Raw genomic sequence first — 27,679 nt, 5'->3', positions numbered from 1 at the left:
TCTTGTATTTAGCGTCAGGAGCTACCCTGTACACGTGAACAGACTGGCCTTGAACACATCAGGAGTCTCATGAGCCTTCGTCCTCGTAAGTCGCAACTGTCACTGAACAGAAACAAGATATTTAACCCACTCCCACAATTCTGAGCTGTGGGTTAAGAGTCTAAACCAGCCCGGGTTAGGGTACGGAGCTGAGCCCTTTGTGTGAGTCACGACAGGTAGACTACCACGGGAGTTATTTCACCTTCTGTAATAAACTACGAATAAAAGCTGAGCTGAGAGAGAATCAGGCTGGAATCCCAGAAAAGAGCAAACACATGGGTGGAGTAGCGTCCTGCTGGAGGGCCGTGGGTGGAGGTGCTTCCTCTTATCAGCCTCCTACAAGGCTCGTCCTGTGGGAAGCCAAACAAAGCCTGGCTTCTGGATACTCTCATTACTAAAAGTGATCCTATCGGCTTTTGTTTATTTGCTTTCAGGAACACTCTGTTCAGCCACTTTCTGGGGGGAAGAAACACACACAAAGATTTTCCTCCTTCCAGATAACGCTGCCACGTCGAGTCGCTTCTGAACTCCTGCCGTCGGTCTTTGAACGCACCACCTGTCACACGACAACAACTCAGACGAAATATTTAGAAAATACGCAAATGCTGAAAAAGTCATGATTGAATTGTAAAATAGCAGAAGAGTCACCTTAAACTCCCACATTTTCATTGCTATAGATGAAGAAAATTTAATTTTTAACCAGATCAAAACTGCAACGTCTGCCGTCATGGCAACAGTTGCTTCCCTCTCCTGTTTACCTCTCCTGCCTCCAGCTCATCTGATTGAACATGTGCTGTGCATACTAACTACCTTCATCAGCTTCATACCTGTGCTCCACTCGTCAGGACTTCTTTCCCTCTTCATCTCATCAGCCTCTCCTCCTCATCCTCCCCCAGGCTGCTACAGGTCGTTCACCTGAAGCACCTCTGCCTCTTCCCTCTTCGTCTTCTGCTCCTTCCTTTTCCAAACTTGGAAACTAGAACGACAACTGGACTTCCTTCCTTCAATTGGAAACCAAACAGAGGAACATCTAACCTTCATCCACCGACTAGAATGTGGTTTTGTGGAGGTGTGCAAAATGTCTGTCTCTAAAAAGATTCTCTTGAATTGAATATGATGGAATCAGGACATAATTCACTCCATCTATAAATATTTAGGGACTGTGAATTTGACTTTTTCTGACTTGTGTTCCACTTTGTCAGAAAACGTTCAACAAAAGACTTCCTGTTGTCTGTTTGATGTTAGTAATTGTTTTTTATGAGTGGAAACTGACAAATCTCCGTCTAAAAGCTGTTTGCTTTTCTTTCCACCTACCCGAAGGCAGTAACTACAGTCCAAATGTGTGAGTTTATTCATTCATTGAATCTAAATAATGGAGACATGAAAGCAGAAATGGCGCCAGACACAGCCCAGTGTGTGATGAATAATTTATAGGTAACAGAGAGCATTTTAAAGTTTCATAGTTGATCTGCTTGTTGCAGAGGCGTTTGGATATAGAACTTCAGGTCTTGAGGTACCAAAGAAACTTTTTACATAACTGGTTAATAATAAATCTTGTAGCTTCGTGTTGGGTTTTGGAGTGTTTTAGTCTGGGGCTCAGACAGACAGGGGCTTGACGTTTCCTCTGGAACATGGGTTGGAGGACATGTTGTCATGAGGTTAGAGTGTTTAGCTGCTTGTCCCAGAGAATGACACCAAACAGATTTGTGAAAAAGAAATCTGTCAAATAAACACTGTTTGTAAAGTCGATACAGAGTTATTTATGAGTCTAAACATTAGAAATTATAATCCCTCAGTGTTTTACACTCAGTACAAACCTGAGATACAAACTGACTCTGTTTCATGGCTGGACTTGAAAGTCAAATATTTAAAATAACTAAAATCATTTTAATCCATTCCAGCCCAAACCTCCTAAATTATGAAAAGAAAATATCTAAATGCAGACTTTACCTGTGTACAATCAATTATATATAAGTTACGTAAATGATGATAAAGAATGAAAAGAAACACAAAAGTCAGGAGAACACACGAGTTACGTCTTTACTCCACCAACGAGAACGAGATCCGGTCTCACTGATGTCGTATCCATCCGCCAACACGTGGTAAAGAACGAGATCCGGTCTCACTGATGTCGTATCCATCCGCCAACACGTGGTAAAGAACGAGATCCGGTCTCACCGATGTCGTATCCATCCGCCAACACGTGGTAAAGAACGAGATCCGGTCTCACCGATGTCGTATCCATCCGCCAACACGTGGTAAAGAACGAGATCCGGTCTCACTGATGTCGTATCCATCCGCCAACACGTGGTAAAGAACGAGATCCGGTCTCACTGATGTCGTATCCATCCGCCAACACGTGGTAAAGAACGAGATCCGGTCTCACTGATGTCGTATCCATCCGCCAACACGTGGTAAAGAACTAGATCCGGTCTCACTGATGTCGTATCCATCCGCCAACACGTGGTAAAGAACGAGATCCGGTCTCACTGATGTCGTATCCATCCGCCAACACGTGGTAAAGAACGAGATCCGGTCTCACTGATGTCGTATCCATCCGCCAACACGTGGTAAAGAACGAGATCCGGTCTCACTGATGTCGTATCCATCCGCCAACACGTGGTAAAGAACGAGATCCGGTCTCACTGATGTCGTATCCATCCGCCAACACGTGGTAAAGAACGAGATCCGGTCTCACTGATGTCGTATCCATCCGCCAACACGTGGTAAAGAACGAGATCCGGTCTCACTGATGTCGTATCCATCCGCCAACACGTGGTAAAGAACTAGATCCGGTCTCACTGATGTCGTATCCATCCGCCAACACGTGGTAAAGAACGAGATCCGGTCTCACTGATGTCGTATCCATCCGCCAACACGTGGTAAAGAACGAGATCCGGTCTCACTGATGTCGTATCCATCCGCCAACAGGTGGTAAAGAACGAGATCCGGTCTCACTGATGTCGTATCCATCCACCAACAGGTGGTAAAGAACGAGATCCGGTCTCACTGATGTCGTATCCATCCACCAACAGGTGGTAAAGAACGAGATCCGGTCTCACTGATGTCGTATCCATCCACCAACACGTGGTAAAGAACGAGATGCGGTCTCACTGATGCTGTGAGACGATGGCTCGGTGGAAACACGGAGGTGCGTTCTGTGTTGTGAGCATAGAGGTGGGTGATGGTGAAATGGAGGTTGTGTATCATGGTCTTCTGAGGATGACTGTGATGAGGCGGCGGGTGGACAACATATTAATACGTAACCTTGATCCGGGCAGACGAGAGAAGAATGGAAAGTCAGAGTTACTTTAGGAGTCAAACAAGACATGTTCACCTTATTTGGATTACCACGACACGAGGGAAGGAAATTGGTAAAAACAAATTTGCCAAGCTGCTCAACAGCAGAAGGATTATATTTTCAGCTGGAAACAGAGGGAAACATACTTACAATAAAAACAGGGGAGACTAAAGTGGGAGAAGTCATTTCAAATGTGCCGCTGTAAATACTATGGAGGAAACCAAGTGTGAAATTACAGGAAATGATGAGGGAATCAAATCAAAGTGAAGGTGGTGGGACATCAGACTGTTTGAGAAATCAATGCCAACAGAGGTAGAATATGGTAGATTAATTCCACAGTGAGGGAGTATATTCCTCTGAGGTGCTTTAGATTCCAGATAGTAGGACATACAGCCCTTCAGTGTCAGGGGAAGATGGGATGTGCTCAACGTGATGGAGAGCAAGAGGAGGAAAATGTGCTGAGGGTGCAAACGCTAAAATGCTGTAACTGTGGTGGAGACAATCAGGCGGCGTGTGGAGGATGTAGAGCGCCTTTACAGCACAGGAAGTGGAGCGCTGTTAAAGCACACACTGGGTTTGGCACAGGCATTAGAGTGTGTCACTACTATTGAGGGAACGGAAAGGCCTTCAGAGTGCAAAAGGAACAGGTGGGTGAGTGGGTGGAGTGTTGTGGTAAACACTCCAGCAGCCCCAACACAGCAGGCAGTCGGTTCACCTGCAGCTCAGATAACCAGCAGTCACGCTAGGAGCCTCCAATCATCGTCTCAATGTAAAAGAAGAAGCCGAGTAGTGAACGAAAGCAGCAAAGCCACTGAGGAATTCCTGAGTTTTATAGGAACAAAAGAAAGAAATTCATGAAATACCAACAACTAAAGGTGATGGAGTTCAGGAAGCTGAGTTACAGGACGTCTTTGGTATTCAGCGCCGTGCTACAAGGTAAATAGATGATAGAAGATCTCAAGAACGTCTTGAAAAGAAAGTAAGGTTAATCAAGACAATGTGTATTCAAGAAATGTGGCTTCATTTCATCATAACTCATGGATGTGTTTGAGAAGGGAATGACAGAGGCAACGGTCAAGGGGGAGGACGTCTCGCTGTCAAGGAGGGGAGATATCAGCGATCTGCTTGGCTGGCTAACACAGCAAATTGAAATATGTTGTTACAGAGATGTGAAAGGTTTCCTATCAAAGTCGACTTCTATAATTTATAGCCTTTATAGGGACTAATAAAGGTCTCATCTTATTTTATCTTAAAACTGGAAACACATCAGCAGCCAATAAGTAAGTCTCACAATGGTCAAAGTAACACGTGTGTGATTTCCGTGTCAATGATAGCCATTGGGGGAGTAACCACCCCAATAGTAACGGTGAGATGATCGATCAACTGATGGATATAATCAGAATTAGAATCAGCTTTAATTTCCATCGTATGTTAAAAAACAGACAAGGAATTTTTTTTCTGGCAGGTGGTGCCTCAAACTGTACATTCGTAGCATTAAACTAACTATGCTAAATACACTATGCTAAATACGTACTCTAAATACTATAAATAACTATGCTAAATACAAAAACACAAAACGCAGTGGGTGGGCGACACAATGTACAAGTGCAGAAGAGGATTGGTGTGTGAATGAGCCAACACACTGCTGTGTTGACTTAACTATAACATGTGGTCATCTAGTCATCTAATCTAGTTGGTTGATGTGAATGGAGCATTAACTGGAGGTCACCATTGCCCCAGGTCATGTGATATAAATGTAGATATAAACATTCACAAAAGGAATAAAATAAAATAAAATAGAGAAATGATGCTTTGCCATGAAAGTTTGAAGATTTGTCGTGAAGGCTTCAGTTCAGTTCAACTGGAGGAGTTATTGTTCCAATACTGGAAAAGAACTCCTAGAGCTGCCACCTTATCGTGGTGGGGGGGTTTGAGTACCGAATGATCCCAGGAGCTTTGTTGTCAGGGGCTTTATGCTCCTGCTAGAGTCTCCCTTGGCAGGTCCTGGATGAAGGGCCAGACAAAGAGCGGCACAAAAACCCTTATGATAAGAAAAATATCAAGAACCGTGACGGCACCCGGTATGGTGCGACCGGGGCCCCACCCTGGAGCCAGTCCCGGGGTTGGGGCTCGTATGCAAGCGCCTGGTGGCCGGGCCTCTGCCCACAGGGTGCAGTGTGGATTGGGTGGCAGTCGTCAGCATGGGGGTCGACGACCCAATCCCCAGACAGAGTCTAGCTCTAGGGACATGGAATGTTACCTCGCTGGGGGTAAAGGAGCCAGCACTTGTGAGGGAGGTTGAGAGTTACCGACTAGATACAGTCGGGTTCACCTCCACCCACAGCTTGGGCTCTGGAACCCAAACCCTCAAGAGGGGCTGGACTCTCCACTTTTCTGGTGTTGACCAAGGTGAGAGGTGGTGGGCTGGTGTGGGCTTGCTTGTGGCCCCACAGCTCAGCCGTCATATGTTGGAGTTCACCCCGGTGAACGAGAGAGTCGCATCCCTGCACCTCCGGGTTGGGGACAGGTGTCTCACTGTTGTTTTGGCCTACAGACAAATGGAGTCCCTGGGAGGGGTACTGGATAGTACTCCGACTGGGGACTCCATTGTTCTCCTTGGGGACTTCAACGCTCACGTGGGCAATGACAGTGAGACCTGGAAAGGGGTGATTGGGATGAACGGCCTCCCCGATCTGAACACCAGTGGTGTTCTGTTATCGGACTTCTGTGATAGTCACAGTTGTCCATAACCAACACCTTATTCAACCACAGGGATGTACATGAGTGCACATGGCACCAAGACAGTCTAGGCCGGACGTCGATGATCGACTTTGTTGTCATATCATCAGACCTCCGACCGCCTGTGTTGGACACTTGGGTGAAGAGAGGGACAGAGCTGTCAACCGATCACCACCTGGTTGTGAGTTGGATCCGCTGGCAGACCAGGGGGCTGGACAGACTCAGCAGGCCCAAACGTGTTTTGAGAGTCTGCTGGGAATGTCTGGCATAACCCTCTGTCAGTGAGGTCTTCAACTCCCACCTCAGGGAGAGCTTCTCCCAGATCCTGCAGGAGGCTGGGGACATTGAGTCAGAGTAGACCATGTTCTCCACCTCCATTGTTGAAGCGGCCGCTTGGAGCTGTGGTCGCAAGGTCTCTGGTGATTTCTCTGACTCCTCCTCTCTGACTCCTCCTCCCCCCTCTCTGACTCCTCCTCCCTCCAGCTCCTCCGGGGCTTCCCCCTGGAGGAGCTGGAGGGAGTGTCTGGGGAGAGGGAAGTATGGGCATCCCTCCTGGGACTGTTGCCCCCACAAACCGGCCCCGGATACGCGGTAGATGATGGATGGATGGATACTGGAAAAGAAGTGAATATTAAGGACGTCAGATCTGAGATGAAGAAAATGAACGAGGAAGGGCATCAGTGAAAATACACACCTTGGAAGAGAATAAGTGTTAGCAGTTACAGATTAAAACATTCTATGCACTGAAAAAAATAATTTAGTCAGTGGAAATCATTTAGATGAGCTGCAAAAGAAAGAAGTGATGAGGACGAACAGATCAGATAGTGATCTGGATGCTTCAACCACTGTCGTGGGTCGTGGGGTGCTTGAGGAAATCCCAGCCAACTGGGGGCGTGAGACAGGGGACACTCCGGGTGCAACGCCAGTGCATCGCGGAGCCTTTCAGAGATGCAGACAAGAAGCTCACACACACTCCTACGGTCAATTTGGGAGCGTGTGACTAACCTGAAGCACATGTTTCTGGAGGTGGGAGGACGTCGGAGAACCCTGAGAGAACCCACGCAGGTCTGGCAGGTAAATGCCAGCAGCATTAGCATCACATCTATGGATCTGCAGCGGGGCAACGACAACAACCCCAGTCAATACTTTAAAAGTAGGAACAGGTCAAGCTCCATTAGACTTAAGACGGGACAAATTGGTGATGTCAGACTGGATTAAGTTAGGTGTGAAGATGGGAACAGAGGAGGTCACAGGAATGCTGGGAGTTTGGACTCCAGCGTGGTGGATTGGATGGGCAGACCACACATTAGTTATTCAGTCATTTACAGATTCCGTTCGTAAGATGTCATGGCAAAATTGGAGGAGTCAAAAACTACCATTGAAGTAAGGATTTCAGATCTCCTGTCACTATTACAGCCAAACTAACAGCAGTGGTAATAACTCTACTCAGGGTGGTAGAGATGGAGCAAACACTCAGCATTCAGTCAATGACGTCTATTAAAGCAGATCTAGCATCAGGAATTCATCAGAGCCTTGACCTGGACCTGGACAATCGTGAAGGGCATATTTCTCATACCTGACAATATGAGAAATATAGAAAAGAATACAGCAGATAGCAATGCAACTAAGATCACAATTTAGATGTCCCACTGTAAAAAGGAGAAGGACAAGCATGACTTAAAAAGATGATGAAGAACCAGCAGGAACAATGGGATGGAGACAATAAAGGATGGATACATTACAGAATATAGAAATCTATAAAGGCAAAGAGGCTATATATTTATATATATATATATATATATATATATATATATATATATATATATATATATATATATATATATATATATATATATATATATATATATATATACTGTACGTCCTCTTCTTTCATGTACTTTTGTATCCCAACTTGTAAAGGTGGAAAGGCAGGGTACCCTCTTGATGAGATGCCAGCTCATCCAGACAAACAACCGGTCACGCTCACACTCACACCTACGGACAATTTTGGTGTGATCAATTCATTTAAGCTGCATTTTCTCAGGGATGAAAGGAAAGCTGGAGAAAGTGGAGAGAACCCAAGTCCAAAATGTAAGCGTAAATACCGGTACCCCCCAGCACCAGCCGACTGATGACCCCACTGATTTGATCAAAGAAACCATAAGTATGTCACTTTGTGCTGTTAAGGAAACATTATGTCAAGGGAATAGCAGTGCTGAAGAGCAGCGTACAAGACGTGTGACCCAGAAGGCGGGGGGGGGGGCTTGTTGTCAGGGAATGAATGCTGTGCCACAATAAGTGTTGACTACCTGAAGTCTACTTTGTTTCAGGGCAATCTGCTGTCCTGTAGAAAACTACACAACACTTTAGTTTGTATTAGATGCTGCAAGGACCTGTACACCAGAGCTCTAGCTACAGACAAGACCTAAAACTAAATGTACTCATGGAAAATATATCTCTGCAGCACATTATAACGTTTCCTAGACTCTTTAACTCAGGATTATAAGTGATTGTCAGCAGGAAGCTTGAACCTGACGTTGAATAAAGATTTGTCTTTCTCTCATTCAGACGTTACAGGACACTGAATGTGTTATAAATATGGTTCTCCTTCGGGGATCAGGCTATTATACCTTTTTTTTAAAAATAAATAAAAGAAAAAGTTGCAGCTATTGAGTCGGTTCATCCTGAACACCAGTATGACTGGATTACCACTATGTCACCATCCCATCATCAGATTCTCCAAGAGAGGGCTGGACAGACAAGCTGTGCCTCAAATGGAGCTGTTGGATGGTTTAGTGTCCTCACCTTTTGTACAAAATAAATTTCAATAATGCCCGCTTGTCTCCTATTGCCCTGCCCTGGGCGATGTTTGTCCATTCATGTCTTCACCCTTCAGGGGGTGTCAGTCTTATTGGTGAACTGCCCTACTGTCCATTCTGAGCATGTGGTCTATTCATTTAGCCTTGTTGGACGCTTTATCGGCCCCTCAGATGCAGCAGAGCTTCCTCAGGCCCCCGCCGTGGAAAACATTGATCTTCTGAGCCACACAAGAGGACATCTTTACCATCAATGTTTTGGGACTAATGTCGATGTTCAGATTTCTTCTCAGCTAGAGGGGAGTGATTCTCACTTTGGTCACTTTGACAGGAGGAATTTGTGTTTGTTGACGTCAAGAATTGGAAAAGTGCAACAAACAAGTCGAACCCTTTTGTCCAGAAAATATTTAACAAAAGCACTGATTAGATTTAAATTATTTATCTAAAATATTGAACTTGACTTATTGATCTAGTATACCAGACTGTATGAGTGATGGTGTTGTAGTGACACACAAGATTCTCCACCAAAACGAGCCATCAAATTCAACAGAGAAACCGGCCTATTTCTCAACATCAGTAGAGTAAGATAAGAATAATCCATATTTTTCATTTATCTATTTTTTATTGCCATGGACAAGGCTTGAATAACTGTGCTCACATGATCTGATCTATAACTGATATACAATATGTGCTCCATAAAGCTGGAATTTTTATTTCTTTTTGAAACATTTCCTGTATGAGGTTTTTTTGTGGTTGTTGATTTCAGCTCCGTCAACCAGTTTTTTATAAAAAGTACCTAATATATTACAACTAAATTATGGAAAATTTGTTACATTCATTCTGTATTATTGTTCTTTTATTTAATTATATATATATATATATATATATATATATATATATATATATATATATATATATATATATATATATATATATATATATATATATATATATATATATATATATATATGTAGGTAGGTAGGTAGGTAGGTAGGTAGGTAGGTAGAAGATGAAAGAAGAAGAGAAAATTCAAGAAGAGAAGAGAAATCCAAGAAATAATAGAAGAGAAATTCGTTTAAATCAGCCCAAAAGAAAAAAAATCAGTCTGACAAAACACGTAATACAAAATAGTTTCCAGAATTTGAATCAACACACTTTACATGCAAAGGCCACGAGAAAGGTCTAGACATGAAAGATGAGCAATTTTTTTTTGCCATAAAAAGCTGTAGAAAAGCTTACGAGAAATTGTAAACCTCTAAATGTGAAGTGTTAGAATAAAGGAGAGGACATTGTACAAAGAAAACCATCCTTTCAGAATCATGAGTATCTACAGTGCAGTTTATGGATGGATGGGTGAATGTCATGTTTTCTCCCTGAATTGATGATAACTCTCCTCAGAGTGTCTCAGACTCTGTATTTATCACCAGGGAGTCTTTGTAAATTTGTCTTTTCATGACGTCAGCACTTTTTTTGTACATTCCTGCTAAGAAACAAACCAGAGCAAAGAGAACAAACAGACACTGGTGCTTATCACTGACTGATAGCACTTGATTAGAGATGATATTGATTAAATGTAAACAAATAAAATCAACTTAAAATTCTGGTAGACAGCCAATGAGAGGGTTAGAGCTTTAAAAATGGATTTATTAAATGCTGGAATTATCTCACCATTTATCCCAAGTGTGATACTGAGCTTCCTGAATTATTTAGTTAGTACAAATAGAAGTTATTAGAGCCAGCATCTGGTGAGCAATAAAGGAACACCCACACCTCAGCATTCAGCTTCACCTTCTGTCGGATCACACATCGATTCTTTCCTCAGCGACAGAGAAGACAGACGGAGAAAAGCATCAGGTTCATGTTTGGAATGAAATGTGGCCTCAAAATGGAGCTCATAAGTAAATCAAGATGGAGATAAAGAAAGGCTGGGTAAAAACCCGTTGTCTGTGCTTCATCCTGTCCGGTCCAGCAGCAGAGAGACCGTTGACCTTCATCCAGACTGAACCACAGAGGGGCTGAAAACGTTTTTACTTCAGGCATATTTACCTCCCAAACATTGATTTTCTTTTGAAAAATGTCTGTCTTTCACTTTTTTACTGGTCGTAACAAAATCTAGTTTGACCTTTCATTCAAAGCCTTTGATTGCTTGTGAATTTGTCATTAAAATATTAACTGTAACGTCTTTTCCACAGATTGTAGCTCACGTCGAAAGAAAATGTCAGCCAGATGTAGGTAAAGGGTTCAGGTAAAAGCCTTGAAATAAACAATCCGAGAGGTGGTGTCTTTGTGTGTGATGGTGTGTGTTTACTGTTGGGGGATGGGCTTTTAACACACACTATGCTGTACATTTGAAAGACAATTTTTGAGTTTTGATCCTTTGGTCTATAACAGTCGGATTGTTTTATCAGCAGTAATGCAGTTCGGACGGACATGACTGCTATAAATATACAAGAGAATGTACCGATGTGTGTGTGTGTGTGTGTGTGTGTGTGTGTGTGTGTGTGTCTGTGTGTGTGTGTGTGTGTGTGTGTGTGTGTGTGTGTGTGTGTCTGTGTGTGTGTGTGTGTGTGTGTGTGTGTGTGTGTGTGTGTGTGTGTGTGTGTGTGTGTGTGTGTGTGTGTGTGTGTGTGTGTGTGTGTGTGTGTGTCTGTGTGTGTGTGTGTGTGTCTGTGTGTGTGTGTGTGTGTGTGTGTGTGTGTGTGTGTGTGTGTGTGTGTGTGTGTGTGTGTGTCTGTGTGTCTGTGTGTGATGTGACCTTCTCTGAACTCTTGAATACACATGTCCAACTGTTCAATGTTTCAGGATAATTTATATGACTTAATAATAATAAGTTAATTTATATATTTTAGGATCCATTTAAAAATTATTTTTATTCTCTTTTAAATCTCTAAATGCCCTTGCCCCGCCTTACCTCTCTGAGCCTCTACACCCCTATGTACCTGCTCGCTCTCTCAGCTGGTCAGCTGCTCCTGAGGGCCCAAAACCAAACAGAAGCCCAGAGGGGACCGTGGCTTTGCTGTTGTGGCTCCTAAATTATGGGATGATCTGCCTCAGCAGATCAGACAGGCCTCTTCTCTGTCTGTTTTTAAATCTCGTGTGAAGACCTACCTCTTCTCCTTGGCTAGATAGACACTGGATTTTATTTTATCTTATTTTATCTTATTTTTTATTGTTCTGATTATATGATTTTGTTTTTATCCACATTTATGTTTTTAATTGATTAATTTTACCTATAATATTTCAGCCATTTTGTCTTTTATCTATAATGTTTGTTCTTTTTTATTTATTCTCCTGTACAGCACTTTGGTCGACTGTGGTTGTTGTAAAGTGCTCAACAAATAAAGATTGGATTGGATTGGATTGGATTGGATTGCTGTTCTGTAACAAAGTCGACTCAATCTGAGCAGAAATGACGACTGCCAGAGATGTTGGAGACGTCAGGGAGACATCATCCTTCAGTGATGGTGTGGGCAGGTGTGTGTGGTAAATACAGAACTGCCCTAGCCTGTGTGAAGGGTACAGTGACAAGCCCATACGACCAGGCTAACACAGTAATCCAGTCATTGTGCCCCTGCATGAAAAACTGAGGTCTAGTTTCATCTTCATGAAGGACGATGTTCCAGGTTATCATTATCATTGGGGAATGGCTGCTGGAGACTGGGGTACCTGGAATGGGGTGTTACCCCTAGTCATTGTTGTCCCATTGTTGCTATGGGACTCAGATTCTACAGACCTGGGTCCCGTAGAAATCCACTGGGATGAGCTGAGCTGCCAAACAGAGACACTCGCCTCTACATCCCAGTAGTTACTGTTTTTGTCAGTGTTCATGTGTTCGTCCACCAAATATCTTCACAACTGTCGCAAAAGCGCATGACTCTGGCAGCAAAAGGGATGAAAATGAGATGATGACTTTGACCTTGAGAAAACCAGGTCAAGGTCAAATTTCAAATTTTGTACATTTTTTTGCACATATCTCAGGAACTGGATAAGACAGAAAGAGGAAACAAAAGGTGTTGTATTCAGGGAGGCAAGGGGATGAAAATTAGATCACAACCTTGACCTTGAAAAACTAGGTCAAGGTCAAAATTTCAATTTCATACCTTTTTAGGCACACACCTCTGGAACCTGATGAGATGTAATCACAAAACAAAAAGCAACATTTTCAGGAAGCCAGAGGCACAAAAATGTGATGATGACCTTCACCTGTGGAAAACTAGGTCAATGTCATACTTATTAGTACAATATAGAATTCATTGCTGCGACCATTATGAAAGCAGGACAGGGTAAAATTTTGAATTCAGGGGTGTTGCGTGATGTTGAAGTCTGAATGCCTTTTTGTCAAGCTGTAATGGATGCTCAAAGACACATAAGTTATTGATTTATTGCCTTTCATGTTGTTGTGGTATACCCACCACTGATGTTGGCTTTTGTTTCAGTAAATAGTTTGAATGAGAAAATCTCAAGAACTTTTCTGTACATTTCACCCTAGTCTTTTTGTGAGTAGTGTAAATGTTACGGAAGTCATTGTACGTCAGGCGGTGTCCTTATCTCTTTATTCTGATGTTATTATATGGTCCTCAGCAATGTCTGACAAAATAACCACAGTGCTCCTTCCTCTCTGTTCTGTGGACATAAACATTCCTCTCAGCAACAGTTACTCCTTTGTGCAACATTAACACGTGTTAAGAGGGTTTAAGGACAGAATACCGATACCAAAGGTGTAGTATTTGATTATAGGGGACTTCTCTGCGTTCATGCCGAAGTGAAGAATTATCTGAGTGAAATTACGAAACATGAATTGACATTAAATTTGTTTGCACTTGTCATTAGGTGCTAATTGTTAATTATTTAAGAGTTGTTCCTCGTCTATTTACTCAGTGAAGTTTATTCTCATTTTCTAACTTTTGAATGGTGAATTCTTCCGCCTGGATTAACGTTCAATTTGTCATTAATTAGAATATCAACTGTTTGTTTACAGCAGAGGTCAACTCATCCAACGGGGCGGGGCGTGGAAGACCATTCCACCAATCAGCATCACCATTCACTCAAGTGAGATTTAGAAGGCGGGATCTGCGGCTCTGTGAGCCAATCAGCGTCTACCTTCCTCAGCGCTGGTAGAAGTTAGCACTAGGCAGTCAGTCTGGTCTGTAGCCACGATGGATGCGATACAACTACTGCTGTTCGTCCTCATGTTCTGGACGCGGCTGGAGGAAAATACCGGTGAGTGCTTTTCAGTGGGCAGCGTGGGCTTGTGTTTCCGGCTTGTTTCCCGAAAGTTCCGCTCTTGAATCCGGGAGAGTTTGGCTGGAAAAGCTCTTTGTTCAAGACGCCCGAAGAAGCGGAGTGTGTCAAACTAAGATGGCGCAGGTCGGCGGCCAGCCCTCCGCTGCCCGTCTGAGGAATGTTTATTGTCTGGGGGGAAACGAGCAGGGAGCTCGAAGTCACGGTGGCTCGTTAGAGCCTGGGGCTACAGCTCCGAATCAGAGCGGGGCTTCCTCCGGCTAGCTTGTGGTCACAGTTTATGGAATCTGTTGAGCCGAACGGAGACCACCGTCAGGGGGCTCGGTCCCCGGTTTGTCCGGGACGAAGTTGTCAGGGAGCGGATGTTTGCTTTGGTCCCCCACCGGTTGATGATTTACTTGTAGCTCCAGCCCGTTCGCTGTGTTTCAGGGCTGAACAGCGGGAGTTGAACCGCATAAGTTGAGGCTGAGTGGAGCGTTCAGGTTCCCGTTATCTGCGGCTCCCATCCTGTCGGGACTTTAGCTGGTTTTCGTCTCAGGTGCTAACGTCACATTTACCCGCAAAACCTGACCCTGAAGTTCACTTCACAACTACTAAATGACTTTTTTTCGAGCTAGTATTTATCGTGGAGTCTGATAAATGTACTTTTTATCATGTCGCCCCCTCTTATTGGGTTCAACTCCTTTTTGGAGTTCTGTTTTGTTGTAAACTTGCTCTTTGCTCTCTCTTAGCTGCTGCGCTACTTGGAGTTCCGACATTTGTGGCTGCACCTGAACGCCACAGTAGTATCTGTGATTTTACATGTGTTTCTGTAATAAACGGACACGAAGGTGTTGTTGATGAAAACACACCGTAAAGGTAATACCACACAACCTAAACACGTCACTGTCAAAAAAATCAGAAACTATTCTTCGTCCCTGTTGAATCCGGTTCGGACTCCGTTCCAATCTCACCGGATTAAATCTGTTTTGTGTCATTTATGCGCCAGCGCGTTCAGAACGCCTGATGTATTCTAAAGGATTCACTAAAATGGCTTTACTGCGATACTTTTCTTTTTCCCACTGCATGCATTTGCAGCAGATTGAAGTTAAAATGTATGAAAACACAACTTGGCATTTTGCTTGTCATTAATACAGGCGAGTCTCTCATAGATGGAAGAATCCTGTCTAAATGTGTGTTTGTGGTCACAGATGTGGAATATGTCATTTCTGTGTAAGATGTGTGAATTGTGTTCAGCCCATGGTGCAGCAGAAAACCACCGCGATTCAGGATGTCGCTCCTTGTGCTCACATTTGTATTTTGCTGTGATTTTTCTTCTTCTTCTTTGTTTCGCTGGTCAGCGTTTGGCTCAGGATCTGCTTTTCTCGTTAATTCTGTCAATGTTGTTTTTTTTCCCCCCTATTGATCCACAGACCGGCGTTTCCTTTGTGTGACATTCCTTTGTGTGTGTGTGTGTGTGTGTGTGTGTGTGTGTGTGTGTGTGTGCGTGTGCGCAGAGAGTCTCGGAGTAGAGGAGCGTAATTTTCAAACAGAATACGTGAAGATCTCCTCAGAAGCTTGTCACCGCAAAAAACACGATGTCCTCACATACCCCATGGCTGCCTCGATGCAGGCTGCTTATTAAATTCATATGTTGGCCCAGGGAAGCTGGGAATTACGCTCTTTGTCCAGCAACAGGATTGTCATGCTGTGGGTCCACAGCCTGAGCTGCATCATTTGCATCAGAATAGAATCTCAGTTTTTTAGATGCAGATTATCAAACCCGCGGATTAGTTGCAGCTGTTTTGTGAGCAATACCAATATTACGATGGTGAATTAGATTGTGTACAGCAACGGCTGGGTGGACGTGATGTCAGTGACACCTTTGCGTGTGACACTTTGGTTCAGCGTGGAGCACCACACCCCTGCGGCTCACACACACTTGCTTTAGCAGCATCACATGCAGCCTTGCATAGGGCGCACAAAAGCCTGCACACACACACCCAACCGCTGGATAAATTAGGTGGTGTCACTATGACTCTGCTCATGCTACCATTGCCTGTTAGACTGTCCTCCGGCTTCGCCTCTAACTCCCCCAGTTTCTGTATTTTTTGGTCATGAAGCACCTGAATTAATGAGGAACTACAAGGTATTTACACAGTGAGACTCATCTTCAGGATGTAAATGATTCACCCTCCAATGTTGGTGATTTGAGTGCAGGAAAGTAACGGAGGAACAAGGTGCATCATGTAAAACCTTTTCTAATTTCTTGCACGAATGAGTAGTGAGCTGAAAATGCAGAAATGTGTGACTTTATCTGCTTCGGTTTGAAAGCTTTCTTGTCGGAGTTCACGTCTCAGAGTCGCTTCTTAATGACTGTTTATCACCTATTATAATAGACTTGATTACGCTGTAGTAATACCAATACAGTATATCAGTATTAGTGGTTTTTAGGCACGATTCTCCTCATCAAAGCACCTATTTAGTCTTGAATGCCAAACACTGCGGTAATGTACTAGATGAAGTTTTCCTTAAAAGATTTGTTAAAAGCTTCTTTTTTTCCCTGTAAAACATCAAACTGATACCAGTAAACAGTTCATTATGCTCATTATGAACTGTAGAATTTTAGCAAAGATATTGACAAAGTATAAACAGGTTTTCTAATGATCCTAAACAGCACTCATTTCAATTTGCCATAAATTTCACTGTTGTTGTCAGTTCATGCCACAGTTTGTTTGGTGGCCACGGGTTCTCTCTGGGTTCTTGTGACCTTTTACATTTGCTGCATAGCCGGAGATAATGAAGACCTTCTGGAGCAGGAGAACATGAAGTTTTTCTGCTGTCACACGGCTGATAAAGGAGAAACAGAATGTAGGATTAGGACCGCTGAAGGATCGATCAGGCAAAACTGCAAGAAGAAATCCTGAAGTACCGCAGAATGCCCTACTGCCTCAGCCTCAAACCAAAGTGTGTCAGATATTCAGACAAAATTTAACATAAAGCACCAACATCCTCACTCAGACTACAGGTTTCATAGTGTTGTTTAGTCCATCCATCCTTTGGACTGTAATGGACTCGTCTACAGCTGCTTATCCGCCGTACACTTCACGGCGATCGCTGGAGGCAGGGTACATCCCTGACATGTCGCCAGCACATTGGTGGCCACAGATACACCTAGACAAGTGGAAGACATAGATTACCTTTCCATAGTTTGGTTGTGTTTTGAACAGACATTTTGCACACCCCTTATGATGGAAAACACACAAAGAAAGCCACATGGTGCAGATTTAACGGTAAAGACAGTCCATCTGGGTGTTGAGTATGAAATAAAGTTGCTCCACGTGAGCTTGGCATCAAAGAATTGATGGTGAGATGTTGGAGACAGCAGCATTGATATACTGCCATGTTGCAGACACTCTTCAGAAAATTAGAAATTTAAAGTCATTCTGTGTAAATATCTCACGTTTACAACACCTGGACACCTGCCGCTTATAGACAGGCGCGGCTTATGTTCGTTCAGGTTCTCTCAGTGGTCTGGAAGTTGAGTTAGAGTGAAATCCGTTCCATGACTTTTGTCCCACACGTGTTTGCAGAGCTGCTTTAGTTCAACCATGTTGTTGCATCTGTTTCATTGATTCAAAAAGATAAGAGTCGTGATCATCTCAAGCTAAAATTAGATCCAAACCTCTGTAAGGTCATGGTTTGCCACTTTTGTTTTGCTAGGCACAACATCACCACCTCCTCCCACCCACGCTGTAATGGTGGCGGTCCAAACCTTCAATGCTTGCTGCCATTCTGTGGATGTACTGATGCACAGCACTGACAGATACACCGTTTGACAGGGTCAAATCTATTTCTGTACATAAATGGAGCTTTTACTCTTGTGCTTGGGATTGTTGGCTTCCTGTATGATGTAGATACACTTCAGCTACAGCTGACGACCTGGAGAGTCTCCTAGTGGAGTGTAGAACTCATGTCTGACCCGAATTTCAAGTCATGTTTGCCCTGAAGCAGCGAGGCATCCCCACAAAACCACCTGCCTACTAGTCCATATAGGTGTCATGTTGTTTTTGTGAAATGCAATGTTTATACCAGATGTAATGGGATCGCTGATTTTCACCTTTCAAGTTTTCAGTCCATAGAACATTCTCCTAAAAGCTCTTAGGGTCATCAGGGTTCCAGACAGTCACATTCCAGATAAACATTAATATTTAGCAGTGGCTTCCCCCACACAGCCCTCCCACTAGTTTCACTCAGTGTTTTTAAATAACGGAGACATGAACGGTGTGTAATAAGTGAGAGAGATCAGCGGTTCCGGTAATATCTTCTTCAGATTGATTTTATGGCTTGAGTGGATGATTTAGGCATCAAATAACATTTTTAACTACATTTTATAGTTCCGTAGTCCCCCGTTCTTTTCCATAATTTAATTTGAACGTCTGACACTGTGTGTATACATACAAAAATAATAAAACTCTGGAGAGGGGTCAGGACTTTTTCACAACACTGTAAAATGTTCTTTTAATTAATAAAATGCATAAAATGTAGTACAAGTCATTGACGACATACGAAGAATTCTAAACAAATATGCAACCATTCAAACATTTATTTTTCATTGCTTTTATGCTTTTAGTACTTTCAAGTGTGACTACTAGTTTACTTTCTTTCCTTTTTTTAATTTTTTTTTAATACTTATTACGATCCCCGAAGGTAAATGAAGACAGTACACCCTAGTTTACTTGCAGCATGTGGTGTATCTGCATATTGTAAATATTCATTTCTTTTGACAACCTCTGTGAAATAAAACAAATGTAACTTTCTAGGCTGGAAAAACATCCACCATTGATACACAAAGTGATTAATTTCTGCATTGTCTGGTTTTTGATCCTTTTTTTGCAAATCCTTAGTTTTTCTTTTTTTGTTGTTGTATTTTTAAGACCTGTTTAGATTTTAGTGTCTCTGCATTTGCTGTATTCTATGTATAATTTGTAAGGAACAGTATTTTCAACCTGAAAATCTGGAAAAAAAATTCTTATCAGTTTTTTCTGGATATGCCTTACTGAAGGTTTTGCTCACTTTCTTGTTGAAAGCAATTACCTATAAAATGTATTCAAAGAAACATATTTTGGAACTTACTGAAACCTAACCATAGACATTTTTTTTTTAGCGTGATCAGTTTGAACTTTATGTAACTGTCCAGAAATAAATGGGCAGAAGGTCTAATTTCCATTTCCAAATTCAATCACCCTCATTCCGATTATTTGCCAGTCATTGAAGTTTAAATCAATGCATTAAAAGTATTCAGAGATGTTTTTGAATTAATTGATGTTTATTACATAAAACATTTTGTAGTTTAAAGCAGGTTTTGCCTGCATCCTTCCTGGGGAGCCCTACAGGAGCTCCTCATCCTCCATTCTGTGGGCTTCTTCTGATTGCACAGAGACTGCAGAATTGATATTCCGCGCTTTCGTTCACCTGCCTTCGTTCTTCCCCTTTATCCACCTGCCGGGGGCTATTTTTTGTGTTGGTTATGTGTTTCTTCTTGCTTGTGCAGCGTTGTTGTTCAGGGGTCTGTGAGTTGTGGCGGTCAGCGCTACAAGTAGAGGAATGCCAGGCATGCGGGTGACCCTGGGCGCTTGTTGTCCCAGCCCAAAGAACCACAACTAATTTGCAAAGGTTGTAGCAATGCCAGTAGCCGTCGGATTCAAAGGCGCCAATGCGTTAATGAACGATGCCCAACTCTGCTCTCTGTCGTATTGAGGCCAGGGAACCTCGAGCTGTGTGTATATCTGACAAACATAAGTTAAGCCTGTACATAACAGGTGATGAACATTAGAATATGTCACAAAGCTATTCATTGATGATATTTTCTATTGATCAGGAGTGCTGTTTTCACCCACAAATTTCAGATATTCTTCCTGACAGGCAGTTTATAGAGATTGTGTTGCTAGATGTGATGTGCGTCGCTGCAGTTTCAGTTGATTTATTTTGAAAAGGTCTTTCTGATGAAGACTGACAGGATGTCAGTTGTGTACATTTGTGTAAAGGTCACGATGTGACAAAGCTGCGTTCCCCTTGTTGTGCTCAGGACATTTTTGCTCTGGCCTTGCTTAACTACCACGTGTTTCTTTTGGTTTGGTTTTGTTTTTGTTTTATTTGAATGGACATGCTGAGCTGTGGAATGCTAATTCTCCTCTGTGCTGTGGTATTACATGTCATATTAAGAGAAAATGCTGTTAGTGTAAGATATTTACAGACTTTTACCAGTGTTTTGTGAATGATATAATTTTACTTTCTTCCCCAAGGACTATATGTGCTGTTTTAAGTCCAGACAAGAGTTGTCTTGCAGTTATCATCATGAAATGTTTGAAAAGCTCAACACTGTACCAAAAACATTGAATTCATTTGGACTGAAAGTCCAAATGAAGCTTAATACCCCTGTTCTAAGTGTGCAGGCTTTAGCAGTGGGTTATTTAGTTGTCAGACACAGGCTCACAGTGTACTTTGTGATCTCACTCAAGAGCCTGTTTTCACTGTTCCACCAGTGCAATCTCTCTGATTAAAAACCTTCAATGACTCAAAAACATTATCAAAAATTAAGTTAAGGTTCCTGCTGATCAGTTCAGTTGTGAATCGTAGTTGGCCCTGGGTATTAAAGTAGATGTACAACATTCCTCTGACAAAGAGATTTACAGTAATCCCTTGTGTATTCGTGCTTCAAGATACCCAGCCTCACCTCATTGCGGGTTTTTAGTAGGTAGTCACGTGATATTGTACACGTATGCTATTGGCTTTAATCTTTTAGAATGAGAACTTCTTTTATAGTGTCACAATATAACAGCACCAATGTGAAGAAAGAAAGGGAAAGAAAGCATTGCAACCTTCTAGCCGACATGTCGTCACTTTGTTCAATGAAATTTTAAAATGCTTCATTCTCTGCCGTTTCTCAGATCCCAGGTGTAGTCACATCTTAAAGGGTAGAACTGGAGAATTTACATGGTTTCAAGACAATTTATTCCTGATAAATTCCTTCAGTAATCCAAGGAGAGATCGGAATTTTGATACAAGTTGGTCATGTTTGTTCCCCGTTGTCTGGTATTGTGTGTGATATTACGCATTCATCAGAGTTCATTTTACCTCCAGAAAGTAGTGCATCCCTGGGATGCGCTTCAAAAAAATTTGTGCATCCCAACATGGCGTTTATGCATCCCAAAAGTAACAACAGAATACAGTGTGCCCTCATGCATTCGCGCATCAATGCTCGCGACTTAACCCATTGCGGATTTTTGGTAAGCAGTTACGTGATACCATACAGGCATTCTATTGGCTGACGGCATCCGGAAGTGCGCTACTTTCCACGAGTCTGAGACTTATGTGAGACACAAAAGTGCTTTAAACAGTCTATCAGAGTGTGGGAAAAGGTAATACAGATAGGAGGTGGTTTAATGTCAGTGTGGGGGGGGGGTTCATAAACATTTAAATTACTGTAAATAATTATATAGATAGTTTGTCGCTCTATCGTGAATTCTTAAATCACGTGTGGTTCCTGGAATGCATTAACCGCGAGGAACGAGGGCGCACTGTATATGGTAGAAGCATACGCAGGGATTTAGTTTTACCAATTGTACAATGTAAAACTAAACAATCTGTTAATTTTAATGATTTTATCAATATAACTGTTGAAGTAAAAAAAAATTAAATTACATATTTTAACAAAAATGTTACAGCCTGGTGGTCATTCTTAAAAAAAGTTTTAGAAATAAAGATGTAACAGTCATTTTTCTGCATTTAATTTTTCAGTCAATAGTTTTCTTTGCCTTTTAATCCATATATTCTTCTGTGGACACGGCACCTGCTGACAAAGCCTTCTCCACAAAATTTTTTTGTAAGCTGCACCCTCATTATTTTGTATTGGGTACTAACGCAGGTGAGGACAAAAAAACTCACACAAGATCAAAACATAATGGCGATTTCCAGGTTCAAAATTTAAGTAGAGAAATTGGAAAATTGTGATTATTTTTGTTGAATTGAAAGTTTTTTTTCCAGTATTATATTGTGGAAAAAGGTAGCATCAATTTTTTTTTGTATTTAAAGCTTGCGTTCCAGGGACCAACATTTTCTGATTATCATGCATCCTTGTCAAAAGACGGAAGGACACACGCTCAGGAGAACACTGATTCATAGGTTGTGTATTTGTACAGTTGCTTGCGGACTCAGTCAAGCCACCCCAATAATGTCATACTTGACATTTAGATTAAAATCTAGTTGATTACATCAACCAAACAGAAGGTTAATTGTACCTAAAGCAATGGTAAATGTTCTAGGCCTTGAGGCTAACTTAGACAGCGTACTGCTGCTGATAGGTAATGAAATTAACATTTATAGTCTCACTATTCAGTATACAACCTGTGTCGGCATGTCTCCTCAATTATTTCCCCATGTCTTTGTTTTTGTCTTCCTTTTAAGTACTACAACCATTACGGCATTACGTCTGCTCCCCCATGAGATCACACAATACATTGCTCCCTTGGGCATCATTGTTTTAATAAATGCTATGTTGTGTGTATGTAGTATGTAGTCTGCAGAGATCACTGCTACACAAGAAAATTAGTGTTGACAACGCAGGTTGTGGTTTTTATTGAGGGCATGATAGTTCAGGAGAGGGGTGGTGCTGATTGTTTGACACGTATGGGAGGAGAATTCACCATAATGACTGCCTTTACATTTATGAATACTGGTACACATAGGAAAATTCAAATCCTCATCAAATCCTGAAATACACATAGTACACAAATACAGCTGAAGCATCGTGTCCATCCAGCTGAAGTGCTGGGTCCATTCAGCTGAAGTGCTGGGTTCATCCTGCTGAAGCATTGGGTTCATCCTGCTGAAGCGTTGGGTTCATCCTGCTGAAGCGTTGGGTTCATCCTGCTGAAGCGTTGGGTCCATCCAGCTGAAGCATCGTGGGACTGCTGCCGCTTCAGCCATGAATGTCTAGCTGCATATTTCTGGTTCTCAGAGCTGCTAGTTCAATTTCAATCAATCATGAAACGTAGGAGCTCCAAGGCATCGCATCACGTTTCATTCAGAGGCTGGTCTGAGGCTGTGTTCAGACTGCAGGCAAACAGGATACCAAAAATCAGATATAGGTGACTAGTCTGAACAAGGCCTAAAGGTCTGAAGCAAGAGCACAGCAGCCACAGTTTGGTCCGAGGGAAATAAACGTGTCGTCCACATAGAGGGTTACTCAGATTCACGTTCATGCTGTACTTAGAAAGAAACCAAAACGATCACAATACACTTCCAGATTGTGAGGATGGGAACCAGTGAGTGTGAAGCGTTAAGACGTCGTGTTCCTGTCTTTCTTTCTGTTTAATTGCTCGGCCCTCATGTTTTGGGGGGTGGAACCTGCGTCTACCAGAGCAGCTGCTGGGGTACGAGCCGTCTAACCTTTAGAACAAGCTGCTGCATATTTATAAGACCAGCAGCCTGGACAGATGTACCCCCCCACCCCCAAGGTCTCAATCTGTGTGACGTGTTCCTCTGTGTGCTTGAAACAAATGCCAGCTCAGCTATATTTAATCTTTTTAGGTAAATGCACCGTGGACCAAAGTTTGAAGCTCCCCCCTCAAATAAATAAACTCTTCTGGGGCACTGCCCTCGTGTTTCTGTGTTTGTGTGTGTGTTTGTGTGTGTGTGTGTGTGTGTGTGTGTGTGTGTGTGTGTGTGTGTGTGTGTGTGTGTGTGTGTGTGTGTGTGTGTGTGTGATAGAGTGTAAAAAGATTTTCCGACTAGAAATTAATAAAATGTATTGAAATTAAAAAAAATAAAATGACAACCAGTAATGGTAGCTACAACAAAGATTTCAATTTCAACACTGAATTTTATACAAAAAATATTTGGAAAATAAATGCACGAACACGTGCGCGTGCATGCAGGCACACACACACACACACACACACACACACACACACACACACACACACAGTGTGTTACAGCTGTGGGGATACTGCCCTACGTTCTTGTCATTTTTCCGTGTACCTCTCTGCTCTCCTGACGGGTTTCCTGTCCAAATTAGCGCTTGATCTCCAGTTTGTTGTTTTTCTGGGACAGTGGGTGTTTTCTGAAGTGTGAGCCCCCGTTTTGTTAACACGTCACTGCTCCAGAACTGACCTGTGAGCACAAACAGTTCACCCGTCCAGATAGGAGCCGTTCTGGTCTGCTTTGTGTCTGTGGGAGGGGGAGGTTCATCCACGTATGGAACAGAGTGTCCACCCCCAAACACACACACACACACACACACACACACACACACACACACACACACACACACACACACACACACACACACACACACACACAGACAGAGCACATCTGGTGTGGACAAAGGGCTGGCCATAATGGAGCTTTATAGGTGGATGGGGGGCAGGGAGGATGGGACGGGTGAGGCCATGACCTATGGAAATGACTGTGGGATCTGAAAGGTCCCACTGAATTAGAAACACACACACACACACACACACACACACACACACACACACGCACGTCTACATGTGGGTACTTCATAGTGTTTCATATTTTTCTTTCGATGCTGAGCAGGAGGGGGTGCTGATATTTGGTGGTGTTGATAACACTTATGGGGGCTCCCCCTCATGAGTGGATCTCAGCTGTGTTTGTGGGGGTGTTGAGTGGCTTCGATCTCCAGGCCCCCCCCTGATACCAGCATTGTTCAAAATGACAGTGACAACTCTCCATCTGCTTGATGGATGTTCTGAAAAGTTGTGTTTGATGGAAATGACTGTGTAGTTTAATTGTCTTGGTTTAATGTGACCTCTTATTTCTTGATGAATCCCCTCATATGGTATATGACCAAGAAATGTGTAGGTTATTTTTCTTTCTGTTTTTTCTATGAAGTTTATTTGCACTTTGCAAAAATTCTGGATCTGTTTCCACTTCATAACCGGTGCCATGTGCAGTCTAGGAGACACGGATGTCTCGTGTGCATTTTGTTTTGTTCTTTTTCTGCCTTTAAAAAAAATCGAAACCCTCCGACTTTGCTCGACCCTCTTGTTGGGGTCAGTTTAAGTCTGACCCCAACAAGGAGAATTTATCTCTAATCTTTAATCCAGCATGGATTCTGTTCTGTAATCTACAACTGGACTTTTCACAGTAAAGGTTAACAGTAAAAGGAAGTGAAACTTCTGCCTTATTATGGTTTTATGTTTGTTTGTGATTTTACCTCTTTCCTCAGATATTTGTGTAACTTTTTAACTCACCCATGTTCAGGGTTCAAAACTAATAACGGCTGAAGTGCCAGTGGTGGGTTAAATCTCTGTTTGGAGAGTAAATCGTGGAGGTTGTCTGCCACACTGGAGGATAAACGTTTGTAACTCCCTTTGTTTCTCTGCCTCTGATTGGCTGTGATCCTGACAGATTTGGCTTGCATGAACTTTCAGCCAGTCAGAGCCAGAGAAAGAGAACTAACTCCAGTCTGCTAGGAAGTCGACTGATAACTTTTTAATTAAGGATTTGGCATTACCTGGAGTAACTTTGATGCAGAGTGATTGGTGAAGAGCTGCTTTGTGTGTCGCCATCAACACAACTTGTTGATTATTTGAAACTAGAACACTTAGAAAACAACTATTGTCACAATTTTATTTATGAACATATTTTCAATATTTGTTTAATACAAATCAATTTCAATTTATCAACAAATAAAGTTTTTTTTTAATACAGTACAGAAAATGAACATCTCATCTTCAGCAGCTTCTTCTGCATTTCGGGTCACAAAGTTTGTGTATGTCAGAGCTCACTCGTAAGCGGACTTGATGTCGCTCTGAGCAAAGCCTCTGGCAACCAATCAACAAAAACACTGATAAATGTCTGGAGCATTGGAGAAAGTCCACCAAAGGAGATCACTTACTACAATTTATGTCTGTATTTTTCTCTTATTCTCATGATTATTGTGCTGTGTTGGGGACATTTCTGTCCATTGGCTCATAGCCCCCAGAAGATAGTGTTCCAGGTGTGAGACTGGACCGTAAACATGTGCCTCCATGTCTTTCTGCTCTGTCTCCAGGTGCTCAGTTGTGCTCAACATCTAAATTCATGCAAAACCCAGCAATGGCATGGGTGTGTTTTTACCATTGTGATCATAGTTATCACTTAAAAACCCATTTCTTGCACGATTTTACAATTCACTGTCTTTGCAGTAACAAAATTCACCATGAACGAACCCCATGCAGTCAGGCCTTCAGCTCAGGGAACGTGTTTTGGAAAAGACGTCAGAAGTCATAGATGTCACTGGCAGGCAGTGAGTTAACAGAAAAGGAACCGATGTGACCTGATTTACGTACGAGAACATTTGTGAGCTGAAAACTTGTGTACAGTAAATAACACAAGGCCTCGAACATGACACACCTTCTAATTAAACACCCACACGATGCCAGTAACAGAATCAGGCTGCTGCTTAACACTGTCTGAAGTGTGCCACCCGTGTGACGTGTGATGCTTCGTACCAACTGTGTGTGCTAATTTGAATGCTGCCCCCCACTCACACCCACCTCAAAAACAACACACCTCATTTTTGGTTTATTTTTTAATATCACAGTCAGACAACTCGTTCTTCCAACTATCAAAAAACCCATACAATAATTTTAAATGGAATTTTTTTAAATCCAACTCATCCTGGGTGCTTTTCACCTTGCTTCAAATAAAAAATAAAAGAAGGAATGTCTCATTTAGTTAGATATAACATAAAACGTAATTAGATCAAACAGTCCAAACTAATTTCATGCACAGTATTTTTAATTTTCTCAAAAACTGCCAGTGCACCTTATAGTGTGGAAATTACAGTGGTACCTCTACTTACGAATGTCTCTACATACGAAATTTTCTACTCAGAAAACACCTCAACAGGAAAATATTGCCTCTAGTTACGAAAGAAATTTCAAGTTACGAAAGGTAAAAATACAGTTTGGGCTGATACTCCCAGCTCCCACAGGTTCCTGAATGCAACATTCAAATAGCTGCTCTGCCATTGGCTATTACCTAGTATCTTCCTGGCATCCCATTGGCTAAGAGGGACCTCTGTGTGGAGCTAGATAGGTGTCTATGCAGCGTCATCGTTTTTCGACCCTCGACCCATGAGGTGTTCTGATAGTTTTACGTAAATATAATAACTTTTAGAGTATTCACTGTGGACCCCAAGAAAGTGACGGAGAAAAGAGGAAAAGAAAAGACGAAGAAAAGTTTTTTTGTCCGTACAAACAAAGCAAGAGGTCATAGAAAAGCCTGAAAAAGGGATGCGTTTGGTTGATCTCTCCAAAGAATATGGCCGTAATGCATCTACAATCACCACGTTATTAAAACTAAAGGAAGTTTAAGGAGTTTAAGGCATCGCGTGGGTGGTTGGAGAAGTTCAGAAGGAGGACTGGAATTCACTCTGTTGTTCATGGTGGGGCAAGAGGGCATGAACCAAAGAGGGCAAAAAACAATGAGGACAGCAGTTAAAAGGTAAATGACCGTCATTATTATTCTTTATTCTTTGTTTTTTACATTATGC

The 27,679-nt window shown here is 42.4% G+C and overlaps 1 protein-coding gene across 1 annotated transcript in view; it reads left to right on the top strand.

Moving 5' to 3' along the window:
• Positions 1–14,041: 14,041 nt before the first annotated feature.
• tgfbr1b (transforming growth factor, beta receptor 1 b) overlaps positions 14,042–27,679 on the top strand; it is a 54,811-nt gene continuing 41,173 nt past the window's right edge. Inside the window, exon 1 of the mRNA XM_068343613.1 lies at positions 14,042–14,115. Within this exon, the coding sequence (XP_068199714.1) occupies positions 14,052–14,115 (64 nt within the window). The 5' untranslated portion in view covers positions 14,042–14,051. The remainder of the gene's footprint in view (positions 14,116–27,679) is intronic.

This window comes from Antennarius striatus, chromosome 20, assembly GCF_040054535.1.
Source record: "Antennarius striatus isolate MH-2024 chromosome 20, ASM4005453v1, whole genome shotgun sequence".
NCBI lineage: Eukaryota > Metazoa > Chordata > Actinopteri > Lophiiformes > Antennariidae > Antennarius > Antennarius striatus.
The sequence above is the reverse complement of the archived record's forward strand: the minus strand, read 5'-3'. Positions and strand labels throughout refer to the sequence as shown.